Raw genomic sequence first — 17,469 nt, 5'->3', positions numbered from 1 at the left:
GATAGTGGCTGATTATTTAAAGGAACGTGGGTATTAGAGATGGGAAGAGAGTGGATGAGTTAAGTTTATCTCCTGGCAATGCAGGATTGTGCTGTGTGGGGTGTTCTGAACTGCCCTGTCCTGTCTTTGGGGGGCTTTTTATAGGGCTCTCTTTTGACAGACACAGGTGATGTTCAGGAAGGTTGTCTTGGCCCTTTTTTTATTCATACCTTTTGAATATGTATCTTTTAATGATTCTCGGTTCAGCCCTTGGTTTTGCTCTGTTTTTGTAAATCATTCATTTGGCCCCTTCTGATGCACTTTTTGGTTTAGTGGGGGGGGTTGTCTATAGTTCGTGTGGCTACATGGGTGCTTCTGGCACTACTATGCAGCTAGTGAGCTGGGACAGGCTGGCTCTGCTCTGTGGTGTTACAGGAGGAGGTTCTGATGCTGTGTTCTTTTGATTGCTGTCTGGTGCCCAAGTCCTGACTGATTTGTTGGTTAGTGCCAACTGTAGATCCCTCCTCATATCACTACTTACCAAACATCCTCTGCATCTATCTTTTTGCATTGTGTGTTTGCAGGCTTCACACTCTTTAAGCTTCTTTGTGGTCATGTAGCATTGTATTTTCATCTGTGTTTCTGGTCTCCATTTTCCAATGATTTTTTTTTTTTGTCCTAGATGCATTTTGAGCAATTCCTCTTGATTCATTAGCATCCTGTAACATGCTTGCTTCTGTTCTCTATTCATATATCATATGTATCTGTTAAAAGTAGCACTAACAGTTTAGGTCCAGGTTAACATCTTCCCCTAATCAAACCACCATAAGCAAGAGTTGTTTATATCCCATTAATAGGTTCTATACTGAACCAAATTAATTAGGATTTGGTTTGACAGTAACTGTGTGGTCTTGGAAAGTGCCTTGTACAGGTTCATAATAGCCAAGAGCATGTAGGAGGGGGACCTGTGCTGGGAGTGCCAAAGCTTTGTTGGTGGATCATGAACAAGACCCAGTTGAAGTCATTTGGTTTCAGTTTACCTGAGAATCAGAGAATCAGAATGGTTTGGGTTGGAAAGGATCTTAAGATCATCCAGTTCCAACCCCCTGCCATGAAGTATAGGAGCTGTGTTAGGGAAATTGAGGAGCTGCCTTCCGTGAGAAGGTGGGGATGTGTGAAATCCCATCCAGCCCCTTTTCCATCAGGCTTTAAGTATATCCTTTCTTTAGAATGGATGAGTGGCCCTGCTATTCCTCTGCTTGCTGCATGGCACGCTGCTGTTCCACACCAGCCAAACAGGAGTCAGAGTTGCCTTAAACGTCTGAGCAGAGAATTGCTGCTTCCATCGGGCGTTTCGCTTCATTTCCACAGTAGGTTAGATTGCTGCTCAGTGTCTGCCTGACAGCCTTTTCATGCTGATTTCTGTTCTAAGGCTACCGTTCAGCCTTTGTTTTATGGCTTCTCTTGTTGCTCTTTCAGCTCAGTAAAATGCATTTTCATGGATGTTTCTGAGGCTCTTGAGGAGAGAACTCGAAGCCCTGCGCTCTTTACTGAACAGCTAGCTGTGCGCTCGCTTCTGTCCTTGCTTTAAGCCTGGACCACAGGGAATATTTAACACTCAGGCCTTCACTCTCCAGGTAAAGGCTGATGAACGAGCTCATTTGTTCTCTCTCTTCAGCTCCTGGTGTATTTCTTGTCCTGTGATGCGTTTGTGCTGTGGCACAGCACCAGCGTTTTGTTCGCTGGTTCTGTTTGCAACACCCTGACAATCCTCTGACCAGCTAATAGGTTTGTGTTGTGGCTTTCAGGAATGATTCATTCATGTGGATTGGCAGCCTCTCTGCTCTCTAGGAACAGTGTGAGTTCACTGAAGGATATGATTTCATGAGTACCTTAGGTTGGAGCCTGTACAAACAATTGGGGCCGAGATCTTAAATCATGTATATTCAGTCTTTTTAGTTGGTTGTAGGTTTTCAGAACAGTAGCCAAGATGTTCCCTCCTGCGGTAGCTCTCCCTAAAGCTTCTTAGATGAGAAGACTCATGATGGGTTTGTCCTCTGAGGGCTTTTCACTTGCATGCAGTAAATGGGGATAAATCAGTTTTTTGGGGGGGGCCACCTTTTCTTAAAGGGAACTGAATTTTAAATGGTGTGTTTGAAAATTAATCCCATTTCAATTCCCTGTCCTGGATGGAACCAGTCAGATGGTTGTAGTGAGATGAAAATGCGGCTGACATTTAAAAATCACAACCAGAAACTCTCACTAATGGTTTTCACTTTTAAAATTAAAAGCAATTATATCACTTGCATGAAGCACTTTTTTTTCCTCCTATTTTTCTCAGCTTGCATGACATTCCCAAGAGATTTGTGTTAATCACTCAGCCAACATAGGATCACAGAATGGTTTGAGTTGGAAAGGACCTTAAGATCATCCAGTTCCAACCCCTGCCATGGGCAGGGACACCTCACACTAAACCATGGCACCCAAGGCTCTGTCCAACCTGGCCTTGAGCACTGCCAGGGATGGAGCATTCACCAGTTTCTGTGTGGTTCCTTCTAATACTTGAGTAGTGTTTGAATATGAAGGAAATCCTCTTTCCAGTTAAATGAGTATTTACACTGTTAAAGAATACGCATAACCAAGTAGACAATGCACATACAGGGTGGATTTAAGTACAGGGTTGTTGATCCAAATGCGATACTGCTTTCTAAATACTATCTATAGTGAGATAAAGGTGATTACCTTTTCTAATCATAAATAAGCTGCAGATTGTTGCTCTTTACAGAGAAATAAATGCTGATTTATCTGCATTGAGGAGCAGAAATGATTCATTTTGCTTCTGTGTGAAATGATGTTTAGAACTTTGAGCTACAATTCAAACGTCAACACCACCACTGCTAGCAAAAAGAAATGGCTAGACAAGGCTAGCAGCCTTCCAGTATCTGAAGGGGGCCTACAAGGATGCTGGAGAGGGACTCTCCATTAGGAACTGTAGTGATAGGACAAAGGGTAACGGGTTCAAACTGAAACAGGGGAAGTTTAGATTGGATATAAGGAGGAAATTCTTTACTGTCAAGGTGATGAGGCACTGGAATGGGTTGCCCAGGGAGGTTGTGAATGCTCCATCCCTGGCAGTGTTCAAGGCCAGGTTGGACAGAGCCTTGGGTGCCATGGTTTAGTGTGAGGTGTCCCTGCCCACGGCAGTGGGGCTGGAACTGGATGATCTTAAGGTCCTTTCCAACCCAAACCATTCTGTGATTCTATAAGGGACAAGCTGTCCCCATTAGCAAAACCGTCTGAATTCATTTAAAAGCAAGAAGTAAGCCTGTGGCATGATACTTTCCATGTTTATTTACAAATCATTGCAAGATCATCAGCTCATCCCTTTAGCTGCTTTGTACACCAGACTCCTGGTCTTAGGTGGGCTGGGCTCATGGAGTGGTTACACCAGCTACTGTTGGATGTATCAGCTCCTCAACTGGAGGAATGGCCACACATTGAGGGTAGAAATGCTTTTCCCTGTCCTATGAGACCATGGGCACACAGAAGAGCCAGAGTAGAGAACAGATTTTTCCCCCATTTCTTTCTTTCATCGTTCATGTTTCTAGAAATGTTTCTAGAAGACGTTTCTAGAACATCTGATGTTTCTAGGAGGTGTTTGTGCCTTAAGGCTGTCTCACACGGTACACACTAGGCAACATACCCAACTCTACTGCTACCATGTAGAGGATTGGCAAGTGTATGCTTGGGCTGTCTAATCGAGTCAGAGCTTAAATGGGAAAGCTCTGAGGCTTTCATACTCTGTTGCCAGTTGTACAGTGCAGGAGAATGTGTCTGATAGAGAACAGCTTTTAACTGTGTACTTTAATTCCATTGAAGAATTTATTGTTAAGTCTGCACCTAAAACCTGGGCTTAAAGTCCATCCTTAGCAGTTCCATCCTTAGTACATCCTTAGGAGGATGTACTAGAAATCAGGTAAGAACCTGACTTTATTTTAACTCTGCCTACAAATTATGCTTCAAGTTATATATATAACTAAACCTTGTAGTCTTCTTACTAGTTTTATGTATGCGTTGGGATAGATAGATGTAGGATAAATCTCTGCATGTAGCTTAGGCAGGTAGACTTGCATACTTAAGATTGATCCATCTTTGTCCTTCAAGTGTTTTGTTCATTCTGAAGTCCTTTGTAAGGTTTGAAGCAGCACCATCTTGTACCTACTATCATAAAATCATGGAATGGTTTGTGGTGGAAGGGTCCTTAAAGCTCATCCAGTTCCAGCCCCTGCCATGGGCAGCGACACCTTCCATTAGAGCAGCTTGCTCCAAGCCCCTGTGTCCAACCTGGCCTTGAACACTGCCAGGGATGGGGCAGCCACAGCTTCTCTGGGCACCCTGTGCCAGCGCCTCAGCACCCTCACAGGGAAGAGCTTCTGCCTAAGAGCTCATCTCAGTCTCCCCTCTGGCAGGTTAGTCATTCCCCCTTGGCCTAGCAGTTGCCTCAAGTGAATGAACTCAGGAAGGAGCAAATCAGCTGCATTGCCTGGAGAGCTCAGAAAACCTGACTCTGTTCCAAACTGTTCCACTGGAGACAGAAAAGTGAACTGGGGAGTCAGGAGTAGAGGGAGCTTGGAAAGGGTCAGCCAGGTCTCTGCCTCTCCATCCAGTACCCAGCTTCTCCATGTTCTTCTCTACACACACGTGGGTTTCAAGTAGCAAAGGGATTTTGCCTTCACTTCTTTCTACTCTGCCTTTGGCTTCAGTTCTGTGCTTAAGGGACCTTGTGAACCAAAGATGTTGCAGCCTACACTTCAAACCTCAATGTGTAGCATGATCAGTTTGGTTATTTGCCATAGTGATGAGCACAGTCAGTGTACTCAGTGCTCAATATGTTTGGGCTCTTTCTTCATGAGTATTAGTAACTACTGAATATGAACAGCCCAATTACTGATCAGGAGCTGTCATTTCAGGTGTCTCAGGTCACTGTGTTCCTGTTTTGACATCAGCCATACCTGTGCCATGTCTGAAGTGATGCCTTTTCTTTCATTCAGCACGATTTTGTCCGCCGGGACCGACCACCGCGGGTGCTCATAGACCTCATCCAAAGGACAAAAGATGCGGTGCGTGAACTGGACAACCTCCAGTACCGGAAAATGAAGAAGATCCTTTTCCAGGAGACCCGGAATGGGCCCCTGACGGAGTCTCAGGAAGAGGAGGAGGTACTCTGAGTTTGTTCCCCCATTTGCACTGTTAGAAGTAGTTTCCAGGCAAGTGAGATGTTCCTTAATGCGGCAGAACAAGCACAGCCTAGGAGAGGATGTAATCCTTGTTGTGTTGGAGTATCACCTGGATTGGCAAAGAGACAGCATAACCTGAGTTAGTAGCCCTTTTACTCACTGTTAGCTGTACATTTAATGGCAGCTTTGAAACTCTGGGTGTTGTGGTGGCCTTTCTTCTGAAAGCTTTAGGGAAGGAACTCATCTGGAGGGGGAAGAAAGTGTCTCACAGCCTGTGTGAAGGAGAGTCTGCGACAGCCCAGGCTTTCCTCACTCATAAGCACAGGCAAGGGCGCTTGGTGAATATTTTTTCACTTGCCATAACTTTACTATAAGGTGATTGGTCTCTCAGGAGCTGAAAAGCAAATCACCAAAATAGTAAGACTTCTTTTTTTAAGTTCTTTAATGTTAAAGAAAAAGGTTAAAGACATAAAATTTAGCTTCAGTTTAAATCTTGTAATAACCAACCCACTTAATCAGTGTGTGATAACTGACACTAACTGTGGCTTAGAGAAGGAAACCAGTCATTTTACAGTGTCACTTCATGCAGGCACATTGGATAAATAAATCTCTGCCTGCTTCTCCACAGACAGAATTGACAGGCAAATTGATGCTTGTATTTCTTTTTGCTCAATATGGCCAGATAATATACAGTGAGATGTCCAAGCTCAGCATATATACAGGGACTTGGTTTTGAGGTTTGTGTATGGCAGTTGTTCCTTTAAACTAGAGCTCTGGTTTAAGAAATGGGTGAGCCTGGGTGTCAGATGCAGAAGGAGGGGACTGACACTTAGCGCTGTCCTTCATTTTGGAGGAGATACCCAGAAGGAGTAAGAACAGCAACCACTGTGATTAAAGCTACAAAGGGCTTCTGTTCTAACCCTCCAGATAGCCAACTTCTAAACCTTAAGCTCAGTTGTGGGATGGGAGGATAGGCAGAGTCCTGCACTGAAACCTTCAAGCTTTCTCTACCCATGTGTGAAAAGCTGTGGGGGGGTGACAGGGTATGAAATCACAAGGCTGTTGATCCAAGCTCAACAGTGAAGTGGGATACATGTGGTAGTAGTTGACTTCAAGATGTATTTTCTTCTGTTCTTCCTGTCCCTGCTCCTCAAATAAGGGGGTAGGAAAGATATCGTATCTCCAGGAATTAACACTAATGAAGCTCACGCTACTCTGCATGTGCACAGCATGCTCTGCACTGTTTGTTTTTTGTGTACCCTGAAAGGAAGTTGTATTGCTCATGTTTATCACTAACTTGGCAGTGAAAATGAAACATAGCACGTGCTTCAGTTACTACTGAATGGGTTAACAGAAGCCGCTGAGCTGCAAATGCGACGAAACATTGTTCTACTTCGGGCTTTCTAAGGTGGGAAAGGAGCATTACAAATCTGTGCCACTTAAAATATGACTAATGCTTTCCTCAGAGCTCTTGCAAGAAACTTAAGGTCATTTGGAAAGGATTCAAGTCAGGAAGCCGGTGTTAAGGTCAGACATGCGATCTCATCCCTGTCCTTTGTGCATATACACTCACCAATTACAGAGCCATATCCACATCTTGGATGCTTGGTTATTTCTTCTGCAACTGCATATAAGCATCCTGGAAATACTTTAATTCTCATGTGGCCACGTTCTGTATAAAACAGTGCTCTTGGATTTGAAGTACTGCCACACAGGCTCTGATGATCTGCTGATTGCTTCAAAAATAATCCCACAATCAAATTCAGATCTGTCAGTTGGAGCTTTCTGTCAGTGCCCAGCAAAATGAGTTCCCTGTTAAGTGATTTGTAATGTGATTCTCCCCAAGCTCACTCTGGAGGCCAGGACAGTCTGGGTGCAGTAGCAGGCCATTCATTTTGGTGAATTGGGGATATTTTGGGCCTGAAGGATGCTGAAGGATGGGTTGACTTCTTGGTCCTCACTGTGAATTCCTTGCAGGCCTCTTCAGTGCCACTAGTTAATCACAGAACTCCATAAATTCTCCTAAATCAGGCCAGATTAAGCACATACTCTGGGATTACTGTGCCTGTATGAGTATGCAACAAGAAAAAAAGCTGCTGACTTCTGATGTTTGCCTGTAGAATCAAAGCTATATATATTTACAGCAGTTTCAATGCAGGCTCTTTTGAGTCAGCTGCTTAAAGGTGGATGAAGAATTTATCTTGGCTGAAAACACAAGGCTAAAGGTGGTTTTAGCGTGACAAAATGTAATTGCTGACTGCTTGGGACGTGGAGGTTGAAACCTTTATGCCTGTTAAGCACCACATGCTATTTATCAAGTAAGAAACCAAATGGATTCATTGTCTTCTGTGTTTTCTGATGCACAAGATGTGTTGTAGCTTATCCTGACTTGGAATATTGTTTTAATACAAACTTAAATCACTCCTTTTAATTATGAGACTCCTTCCACCAGCCATCCAGTATTCCTGGATCTCTCCTCTTCAAGCCAAAAGCCATGCCCACACTTACTGATACATGGAAAGAACTGGCTTGAAGCCTGATGCAGTAAGATTACTGGGGAAAAGGCAAAAGCTAACTGCCCCACATGGAGTGTTTCATAACCCAAGTAGCACTGGGAAATGTAGTTGCCAAAATAATGAGCAAAGAACTTGTAACTCTGCAGAGCCACCTCTAAAAGAAACTCTGGCACGTGCTGGGCAGGTGATCTCCTGCAGTGTTTGTAACTGATGCCCTTGTTTCATAGGACAGTGAGCATGGATCAAACCTGAGTAGGAAGATGGACAGTCTGGGCAGCAACCATTCCATCCCAAGTATGTCTGTGAGCACAGGCAGTCAGAGCAGCAGTGTGAGCAGCATGCAGGAGGTCCTGGATGAGAGCAGCCCCGAACTGGTCATGATGCATAGTGATGAGAGCACAATTAATTCCACTTCCTCCGTTGTTCATAAGAAGGTATGTTCTCTGGTGCTCTCTGTAGCTTCCTGCAGTCCCTGCTATGGCTTGTGTTGGCTCGCCTGCATAGGGCCCAAGCATCAGTGTGTTGTGGTCTTGTGCTGAGCCATCTGCTGGGAGCAGGAGCTGGTGTTGGGCTTGCCAGAATCAAGTTCTGTGGTTGTTTTTTTTTCCTGTTTAAAAGCAGAACTGCATTTAAATAACCTCTGAAAGTAAAACAGAGGTCACTAATGAAAGGTAGTGCTCTCAGCGTCTAGGCAGGGGTCACACAGACTCACTGCATGCCTCCTTACCCAGCCCTGCATGTGCACTACTTCACCTCTGCTTGTAACAACAGTCCTTGTTTCCTTGTGAATGATTGTACTGTATTATGTAGTATGGTGACAAGTGGTTGTAGCAGCTAACTGTTTACCAGTCACAATGTATGATTAAAATCTCCTTGCACTTGGATTCCCCTCATGAGAAGTGGAAGTGTGCAGAGCTTTGGACCCTTCCCACGAGGTATGTTTTGGTCAAGTTCCACTCAGTGCCTTTCTGCTCCTTTGCTGCATGTTGTGATCTGTTGCCTTTCATTTTCATAGTGCTAGAGAGCAATCTGAAGTCGTCTAGTTGTAAGTTGGCATCTAATCTAAGGTCATTGGACTAAAATAGTTTTGGCTTGGCCTTAGTGGTGTCATTTGCTAGCGGGCAGTAAAATGTAAGTCGTTTGTGTGATTGCATATGCAAAGAGCTTCAGAGTGTACATGTGCTTTTTGCCAGAGGAATTAAAACATTCCAGCAGCAGGAAAAGTATGAATTTCTCATTTGTAAGGTTACAGTGAAGCCTGGCTTTAACTAACAAGATATTTGTAAGCAATTTTTCCTCCTGAAACAGCGTTTGTGTAATTGAATATTGAAACGCTTATAGAAGGGATTACCTTTTTTACCAAAAGCTTCCTTTTCATATTTAAAGATACTGGCAGATCAGCTGCATAGTTCTCAGGGCTTTACATCTTCCTGAAATCCACCTGTAATAGCATTTTCAGAGAGGACTTTATTTCCACCTTTCTGAAGAAAACAGTGTTGAGTCCAAAGTGCCAACCCAACACCATCATAGAATCATAGAATAGTTAGAGTTGGAAAGGACCTTAAGATCATCCAGTTCTAACCCTGCCATGGGCAGGGACACCTCACACTAAACTATATCACCCAAGGCCTCGTCCAACCTGGCCTTGAACACTGCCAGGGATGGAGCATTCACAACCTCCCTGGGCAACCCATTCCAGTGCCTCAGCACCCTAACAGGAAAGAATTTCCTCCTTATATCCAATCTAAACTTCCCCTGTTTCAGTTTTAACCCGTTACCCTTATCCCATCACTACAGTCTCTAATGAAGAGTCCCTCTCCAGCATCCCTATAGGCCCCCTTCAGATACTGGAAGGCTGCTGTGAGGTCTCCATGCAGCCTTCTCTTCTCCAGGCAGGACAGCCCCAGCTTTCTCAGCCTGTCTTCATACAGGAGGTGCTCCAGTCCCCTGATCATCCTTAAATGAAGAGCAGTGGAACTGATTTGATGTTCTGGGTGATGGTAACTGGAGCTCCTTCTCATTCTGTGTAGGCTTCAGAAACCCACATTAACTTTGATTTTACGTTGTTAAGTAGTCATATGCATTAAAATAGAAGCTTGAGGGACTGGTTTACACAGGAGTCATACATTGTGCTGTTACTGGGTGCTCAGGATAGCTCTGATCAGTGTCATGACAGTTGATGAAAACAAAATGTGAGCCACTCCCATCAGACATGAATTGTATTTGGGAAAGAAGTAGAGTTCCTGCTCGGTTTAAGGATAGTGTTTTGTTCCATAGTGGTTGTATGACACTTCTAAAGTACAAATACAGGGAGATTTCTGAGGCTACAAACTCAGGCCTCTTCGGCTTCTGCGTAACTGCTGTTTTCTTGAGATTAAGATGTTCAGTTGAGGAGAATGCATCAACATGTCACCACATGGAAGCTTCTGTCAGCTGCTGAAAAAAAATAGGGTCTCCTGCACACTCCAAACCAAAGTATTGTAAAAGAAATCACCTGTAGATCTCTTAACACAGGTTTCTTAGGGTAATCTGGGAGCACAAACCCCAGTTCTGCACTGATGGCCTTTACAAAACAGTTACCAACTGACTGTGCTTACCAGTTCCTGCAGTGGAGCAGGTACCTTCTCAATTGGCAAATGTTACCTTCCAGCGTGTGGATGTGTAAGGCAAATTTGGACTGTGAGTAGCATGACATATTCCAGTCTGTAAACGTGTTGCTTTAATTTAGTGTGCGCTTTCTGTATTTTATTTTATTCTCTCTTACTTTGGGGACTGACATTTTAAATGGAAAATTGCTTCGTGTATATATTGACACACATGACAGGCCCAAAATGGGAGCAGGACGCTTGAGGGGATTTAAATACACATACATCCCACCCTGGTTTTAAGGTGAAGTTTCTTATCCTGAAAACATATCACTTTGTGCTTGGTTTAACTGTGGTGGAGCTGCTCCACACAACTTGGTTTTGTTCTAGCAGGTGAGGAGTAGGAAGATTGGTAGCACTCTGGAGCCTAATCCCAAACCAACTGGAAAGAACCTGAGGTTCAGCTTTAAGTTAAGCTTTTGATTTGTATTTAATCAGCCTTTAAAGGCTAAAAGGAAAATACTGATTCACACACTTAGTCAACTGTTTGCATTATGTGGGCGTATTGGTGATGATGCTTTGATTTTTGCCTGATGGAGAATAGCATTTGTGATAAATCCTCCATGAAAAGCAGGTACAGTCTCACCCCTTCCACAATACAAAGGCTTTGGGGCAGCAGTAATGCTCTACGTTTCTAAACTTGTACTTAGAATAAAGGTGATGCCTACCTATCAGCTGAGTAGAACTTGTAGATGGGAAGAAAAATCACTGCACAGAAAGAAAATACTCATAAGGCATAAGTGAATGTGTAGCTTTTTGTATAACCTAGTTTATAGCTATGTCCTAAACTCCTGGGAGGAAGAGAATTGCTATAATGTCTGCTGCTGTGGTATGAAGCCTGCATCTTCCCTTTCTGGAATCCCAGTCCATCCTTAGGATGTTTCTTCAGGAGGATGCCTTAATCACCAGCAAGTTCTTTGCAGGAAGTTCAGGTGCCTAGCTTGGATGAGCTGTCCTCCTATCCTGCTCAGAACTTTTCCTTGCCCCTTTGCAGGTTTCACATTGGTGACCTCCTCCATGTAAGTCCCAATATGATCAGTGTAAGAGCTCTGGTTTTCTAACATTTGTCTTCTGAAGACAGTTAACTGTGCTCCTCCATCCAGGGATCATCTTTCCTATGGACAGACATTCTCATGTCCATCTCCTGTTGAGAGCTAATTCAGCTGTTCAGCTACACAGGTTGAGAACTGAAGAGTAGATTGAAGACTAGATGACAGCTCTAATGCAAACCCAATTGTATCAGAGAGCAAAAAAAGCAAAGACAAAACAGGGCAGGGACTTAACCTCCAAATACACTGTGCTTCAAAGACACATAACCCAGCTTTAAAAACTAGATAGGTATCAGTTAATTCATCTTAAAGTGAGGATGAAGATTTTGGCTCCCTAAGAGTATAGGCATCAGTTGATGCGTCACAGGTAGTTTGCCATCTGCTTTGTTCAACTGCAGGTACATGTCAGTGGGTGTACAGGTGGCTTTCCAGAACTCCTGTTTCGTTGTCCTAAATGAACGTGCCAAGTGGTAAGATTGAGAATGCTCCTCCATTGTGTCCTTTTATTTCCATACAACTTTATACTAGTAAAAAGGTCGTTTTCCTTTAAACAGAAAGCCACTGTGGTATGGCTTTGTTCAAGTGCAATACAGACTTGTTGGAGTTAATTCGGCCTTAAAATGATCACTACTTAAGAGGATGAAATTTGGGCAATAAAAATGTCAGGGAATCATAGAACAGTTAGAGTTTGAAAGGACCTTAAGATCATCCAGTTCCAACCCCCCTGTCATAGGCAGGGACACCTCACACTAAACCATCTCACCCAAGGCTTCGTCCAACCTGGCCTTGAACACTGCCAGGGATGGAGCACTCACAACCTCCCTGGGCAACCCATTCCAGTGCCTCACCACCCTCACAGGAAAGAATTTCCTCCTTATATCCAATCTAAACTTCCCCTGTTTAAGTTTTAACCCATTACCCCTTGTCCTATCACTACAGTCCCTAATGAAGAGTCCCTCTCCAGCATCCCTGTAGGCCCCCTTCAGATACTGGAAGGCTGCTATGAGGTCTCCATGCAGCCTTCTCTTCTCCAGGCTGAACAGCCCCAACTTTCTCAGCCTGTCTTCATACGGGAGGTGCTCCAGTCCCCTGATCATCCTCGTGGCCTCCTCTGGACTTGTTCCAACAGTTCCTTTTCGTGTTGAGGACACCAGGACTGCACACAATACTCCAGGTGGGGTCTCACAGTAGCAGAGCAGAGGGGCAGGATCACCTCCTTCAACCTGCTGGTCACGCTTCTGTTGATGTCAGGGAATCCTCTGATTAAAATCTAGTTTCGAACAAAAAGATGGAAAGAGGATTTTCATAGAATGGTTTGGGTTGGAAAGGACCTTAAGATCATCCAGTTCCAGCCCCCTGCCATGGGCAGGGACACCTCACACTAGCCCATATCACACAAGGCTCTGTCCAGCCTCGCCCTCAACACTGCCAGGGATTACAGTTGATCATCACAAATTCTTCCCCAGTGTCTGTCATACAAACATCCTTCTGTAATAACTGTTGGATGCTGAGTGACTTTGCAAACCCACTGAATTAACCTGCACGTGTCACCTATCACTGCTGTAGGTAACGTGCAGCACTTGCGCTGAGTTGGAGAGGACTCTGGCTCAGCAGCTCTGCACAAGTTACAGCTGAGGCAAAGCTGAGGGTGTTTTCCTCCATACCAACGCTTGTGATTCATACATGCAAAAGATGTTGTTTTTATGAGATGTAAAGGAGATTTAGGTAATGACGGGGTGAGTTTTGGCTCATGTGTGCCAGCAGTGATGATCCTTCACTGACCTTCTGGAATGATGTCAAGCAGGTTGGTGACATGAAGCCTTTTCTTGAAAGACTCCCAAATACTTAGACCTCTCTGTAGATTATCCAGGCATTTAGTGCCATGTGTTAAAGTGAGCAATAGCACACTGTTGTTTCCCTTGCTCTTTAAATGCTTAGAAGGAAGGGATTTGCTGCAATTCCATTAAAGTCCTTACTATGGCTCAGAAATTGCCTTTCCTGTTTGTCTAGGAGGCTGGCAACCCTTTCCTGTTAGGGAATCCTCTTGTGTAAACAGTGTTTGTGATGGTTTTTTCTTTGGTGTGCATAACAGAAACTGCAGTGTGCAAATGAATGTTGCCTTTGAGGTGGAAGTTGAGATGTTTCAGCTTCGGGATAGTCCAGTGTGGTCGGAGTTTGAGGTTGAGGTCTCTAAATCAGCTGCTGAAGATGATGGGACTCCTTCCTCTGCTTTGTTAACTTGTGTTTGATGCTCTGTCAGTGCAAGTAGTTGCTGCAGCCATATGACGCTGTAATGTACTGGAAAAAAATGTAAATATCAAATGCAGTTTATAGATCTGTCTGCCTGGTTTTGCTGTGATGAAAGAGCCAAAATCCTCATTGATTTTCCCATAGGAAAACAAGCAACTCCTATCTACCTACTGAGATGGTTTCTGGTTGCTTCCATAGCTTGCTTGTTGCAGTTGTCCTCTGAGCAGGTACTGTATTCACCTAGGAGGTTTTGTTGAAGCAATGTGTTTGTGTGGGGTGGTTTCCCCCTAAAATGCCTTGGAACAAGCTACATCATGCTCTGAAACCAAACCCCCAAATTCCCTGTTCAGTGTAATTGTTGAGTGTGATCAGGAAGGAGTCTGGTCAGAATATCTTGAACATAAAATGAAAGTGCTGTTGGCAACATGCTGTTAGCGTTGCTCTTACAAATGCACAGCAGTGGTGCTGAGCAGATCTTCCTCAAGTGCTGTGCTGAGGGCAGGACCTGGTGAAGCCTTTTTTCACTGAGGAGGATGGAAAGATGTGGGGTAGAACTGGCATGGGACTCCAGGGAGGAAAGTCCAGGTTCTTACTCTGTAGACTGACAATGGGGCAAGACTCATGGGTTTGAGCATCTTCCATGTGCGTTGGAAGATGCTCCAACAATGCACCAGCAGTAGCCATTTAAATAGCTAGGTGGCAGCTTTTATATCCAGCTTTTAGATATGCAGGGATTAACTGCCACAGGAACAGGTTTTAGTTATTTGTTTATTTTAGCTTCTTAATCCACAATCCATGCAGGGGCACATGGCGGGGTTTAACTGGTTTTGAGTGACTTGCTCTTTAGCATCACTTCAGTAACTGGAAGCTCCCCCAGTGCTCTGATCAGTGCCTAAAGGGACCTGTGAGAACCCTGGAGAGAGGCTTTGGACAAGGGCCTGTAGGGGCAGGCCAAGGGGAATGGCTTTAACCTGCAGAGGGGAGACTGAGATGAGCTCTTAGGCAGAAGCTCTTCCCTGTGAGGGTGCTGAGGCGCTGGCACAGGGTGCCCAGAGAAGCTGTGGCTGCCCCATCCCTGGCAGTGTTCAAGGCCAGGTTGGACACAGGGGCTTGGAGCAAGCTGCTCTAGTGGAAGGTGTCGCTGCCTGTGGCAGGGGTTGGAACTGGAGGAGCTTTAAGGTCCTTTCCATCACAAACCAGCCTGTGGGTGTTTAAATGTGTGTGTCCAGGTGAGAAGCAGCTGGAAATTGAGGACAGGACAGAGGGAAGCAGGGGCCTGTACAGTGGGAAAGGAGCATCAGTGACAGCAGTGTCATGGTAGGGATGCTCCTCCATATCAGCTGGTTTCTCACCATAGGGATTTCTGACTTTACCGGTGTCTGCACTGGCATGGCAGGTTGGCAAAGCTGCTCCTACTCACCTTCAAACCCTCAGTGCGCAGAGGCCACGAGGGTTGGCGACTCTTTGCCTTCAGACATAGGCACTTGCAGCCTTGATTGTGCACCTCTGAGAGCTGGAATCTTGATTTCAAGTCAGGGAGGATCTGTTTTTTGTTGCGTTGTTTTAGAAGCTTGAGGATGGGAATCACGCAGCTGCCTGTGGCAGATGTGCCACCACTGGGCACCACTGGTGCTGCCCCATGGAGCCCACGCCGCTGGGCTGGTTGCAGGTGTCCAAAGGCTGCTCCATCCTCAGGGTGTAACCTGTGGATGCGCTGCCTGTTGGCAGTCACCGTTTGAAGCAGGAAGCTGGTGGTGGTGGTTTTCAGTGCCCTTTGTGGTCAGGGTCTCTCCTTTCTGTGCCTGCTGAGAGCTTTGTTCCATTGCAGAGCTGGTTTGGCAGATGCAGAGCCGCTCCTCGCGCTGCTGTGCAGCGAGCAGGAGGCAGGTTGTACCGGGAGCCGTTCCTGCTAAAACCTGGGAGCTGTTGCTTTAAAAGGGGGGAAAAGAATTAAATCCTTTGTGGGCTGTGGAGAGAAAGTGCTAGAACTGTGCAGGATCATGACTGGAAAGCAGGATCCCTGAGTGGTCACGGAGGCTTTCCTGGTGCTCTCCAGCCTGCCATGCTTTTAGCCAGAATGCTCGTCCTCCACAGCAGATAGCAAACGAGAGACAAAGAAACCCTACTGGGGACGAAGCACTCGGCAAAGGGAATGAGGCAGAGTGTTGCTCTGGTGTTAAAAGGGAACAGCACCTTCTTTGCTAGACATGGGAATCACGTTTGTGCTGGGATCGCTGGGTTGCAGTGCTTGAACCCGACCTCTCCGAGGAGTCCGACCGCTCTGCATCGCTTCCCGCTCCTCCATCCTTTGGGGCTCTGCACCTATGTAACCCTGGAGGGTTAGAGCAGAGCCAGAGCCCCACGCCAGCCCCAGCGAGGGACTCGGAAGCCTCCCGATCAGCTGACGTGCCGAGCCTGCAATGTGTTGCTTATTCATTTCGTACGGTGGGAGCTGCCGGGGCTAGCAGAGAGCTGAACTATGCCTCTCCAACCGCCGCGCTTGTGCAGACAGAGGGGTGAGAGCGAGGCAGCCGCCGCGGGAAGAGCACAGCCGGACTTTCTCCTTGTTTTTATCCATTTCTGCAGGATCATGTATTTATAAGGGATGAGGTGGGCCACAGGGATCGCAGGCCTGAGGTGCGGCCTACCCAGTCAGTGCAGAATCAGGCCCTCCACTACCGGAACCGAGAGCGCTTTGCCACAATCAAATCAGCATCTTTGGTAAGCAGCCACCGCACCCCACCTCCCCTCGTCCCCTCTGCCGCTGCAAACGGGTCAGCGATTCCCTGGCTTTCCTCTCCTAATATGTGCTCTTTCCCTGTTGTTGGCATAGCAACGAGATATTGCACTGAAAGATGCTTTAGCTCTGTGTGTGTGTGAGATGTAAAATGCGATCTCTGTCTCATTTCCCTGTGTGTTTCCAATACGCGCGAGAGAAGCCACCTTCCAGGGTGAAGTTGATATCCCCCATCCTCCACACCCCTTCCCACTTGTCCCTTTTTGTTCATGTGCTTATCTGCATGTGCATAAAGTGTGTCTCTGTGCTCGTGTGGAATCTGCTTCAGTGCCGTGGGGATGCAGATGCCGGTGGGGTTTGAAACAATGAGCTTGCTGCTGCCGCCGCCGCCTGGGTTTTCATTCATTCATTGCTTTCCAGCAGCTCTGGCTGCATTTTTGAGCCGGATCCCTCGGAAGGATCCCTGGGTTGGGATGAGGGAGCGGGGCTGTGGGCTTACAAAGAGGGAGGAGGGGGATGGGGTGAATCCATCAGGATTTGTACTATTGCAAATGTGATTGCTGTGGATGCCTTTGTAGTAGGGAAAGGGGTGTGTGCCGGAAGAGTTAGTTGCCGTGCCGCCTCCCCCTCGGCACGGGCTGCAGTGGGCAGCAGCCTTTCGGCAGCGAAAGGAGTGGAAAATGGGGTTTTAAAGCCAAAAGAGATGTCACGGTCCATAGTTGAGGGTGCTGGGATTAGAGGTCAGATGGACGGGGAGCGGCAGAAAGTACCCACGGCTCGGCCATGGCACTTGCTCAGTGCTATGACATCATCCCAGACCAACCCCGAAACTCCACCAGCAAGCCCTCCCCTTCTTGTCTCACCCTGCCTCGGCGCTGGGGTGTTTCCTCCTCTACCACCATTTCTCCAGCCCCCAAAGCGCTTCCCATTCCTCCATGCACCAGGCACGGTGTGTGCGTGGTTGTGAGCGCAAGGGGAAAAGGCAGCAGCAGTGCCAGAAGCCCAGATTTCCCCTGTGTGGTTTTGCTGCTGATGCTGTGGCATTCGGGGGTCTGG

General features: G+C 46.1%; 1 protein-coding gene across 6 annotated transcripts in view; it reads left to right on the top strand.

Moving 5' to 3' along the window:
- Positions 1-17,469, top strand: part of TAOK3 (TAO kinase 3) — an 88,612-nt gene that overhangs the window by 56,561 nt on the left and 14,582 nt on the right. For 4 of the 6 annotated variants that reach the window (XM_061465807.1, XM_061465806.1, XM_061465809.1 and 1 more), the window contains 3 exons: positions 5,031-5,198; positions 7,960-8,166; positions 16,263-16,397. In XM_061465807.1, coding sequence (XP_061321791.1) covers positions 5,031-5,198; positions 7,960-8,166; positions 16,263-16,397 — 510 coding nt within the window. Of the gene's footprint in view, positions 1-1,465; positions 1,617-5,030; positions 5,199-7,959; positions 8,167-16,262; positions 16,398-17,469 lie in introns of those variants that run through there. The other 2 variants (XM_061465811.1, XM_061465808.1) reach the window with 2 other exon arrangements.

This window comes from Pezoporus flaviventris, unplaced genomic scaffold, assembly GCF_033815535.1.
Source record: "Pezoporus flaviventris isolate CSIRO_AGI_PZ_B2104156 unplaced genomic scaffold, CSIRO_AGI_Pfla_v1 ptg000041l, whole genome shotgun sequence".
Taxonomy (NCBI): Eukaryota; Metazoa; Chordata; class Aves; order Psittaciformes; family Psittacidae; genus Pezoporus; species Pezoporus flaviventris.
This window is presented reverse-complemented; position numbering and strand designations above follow the sequence as displayed.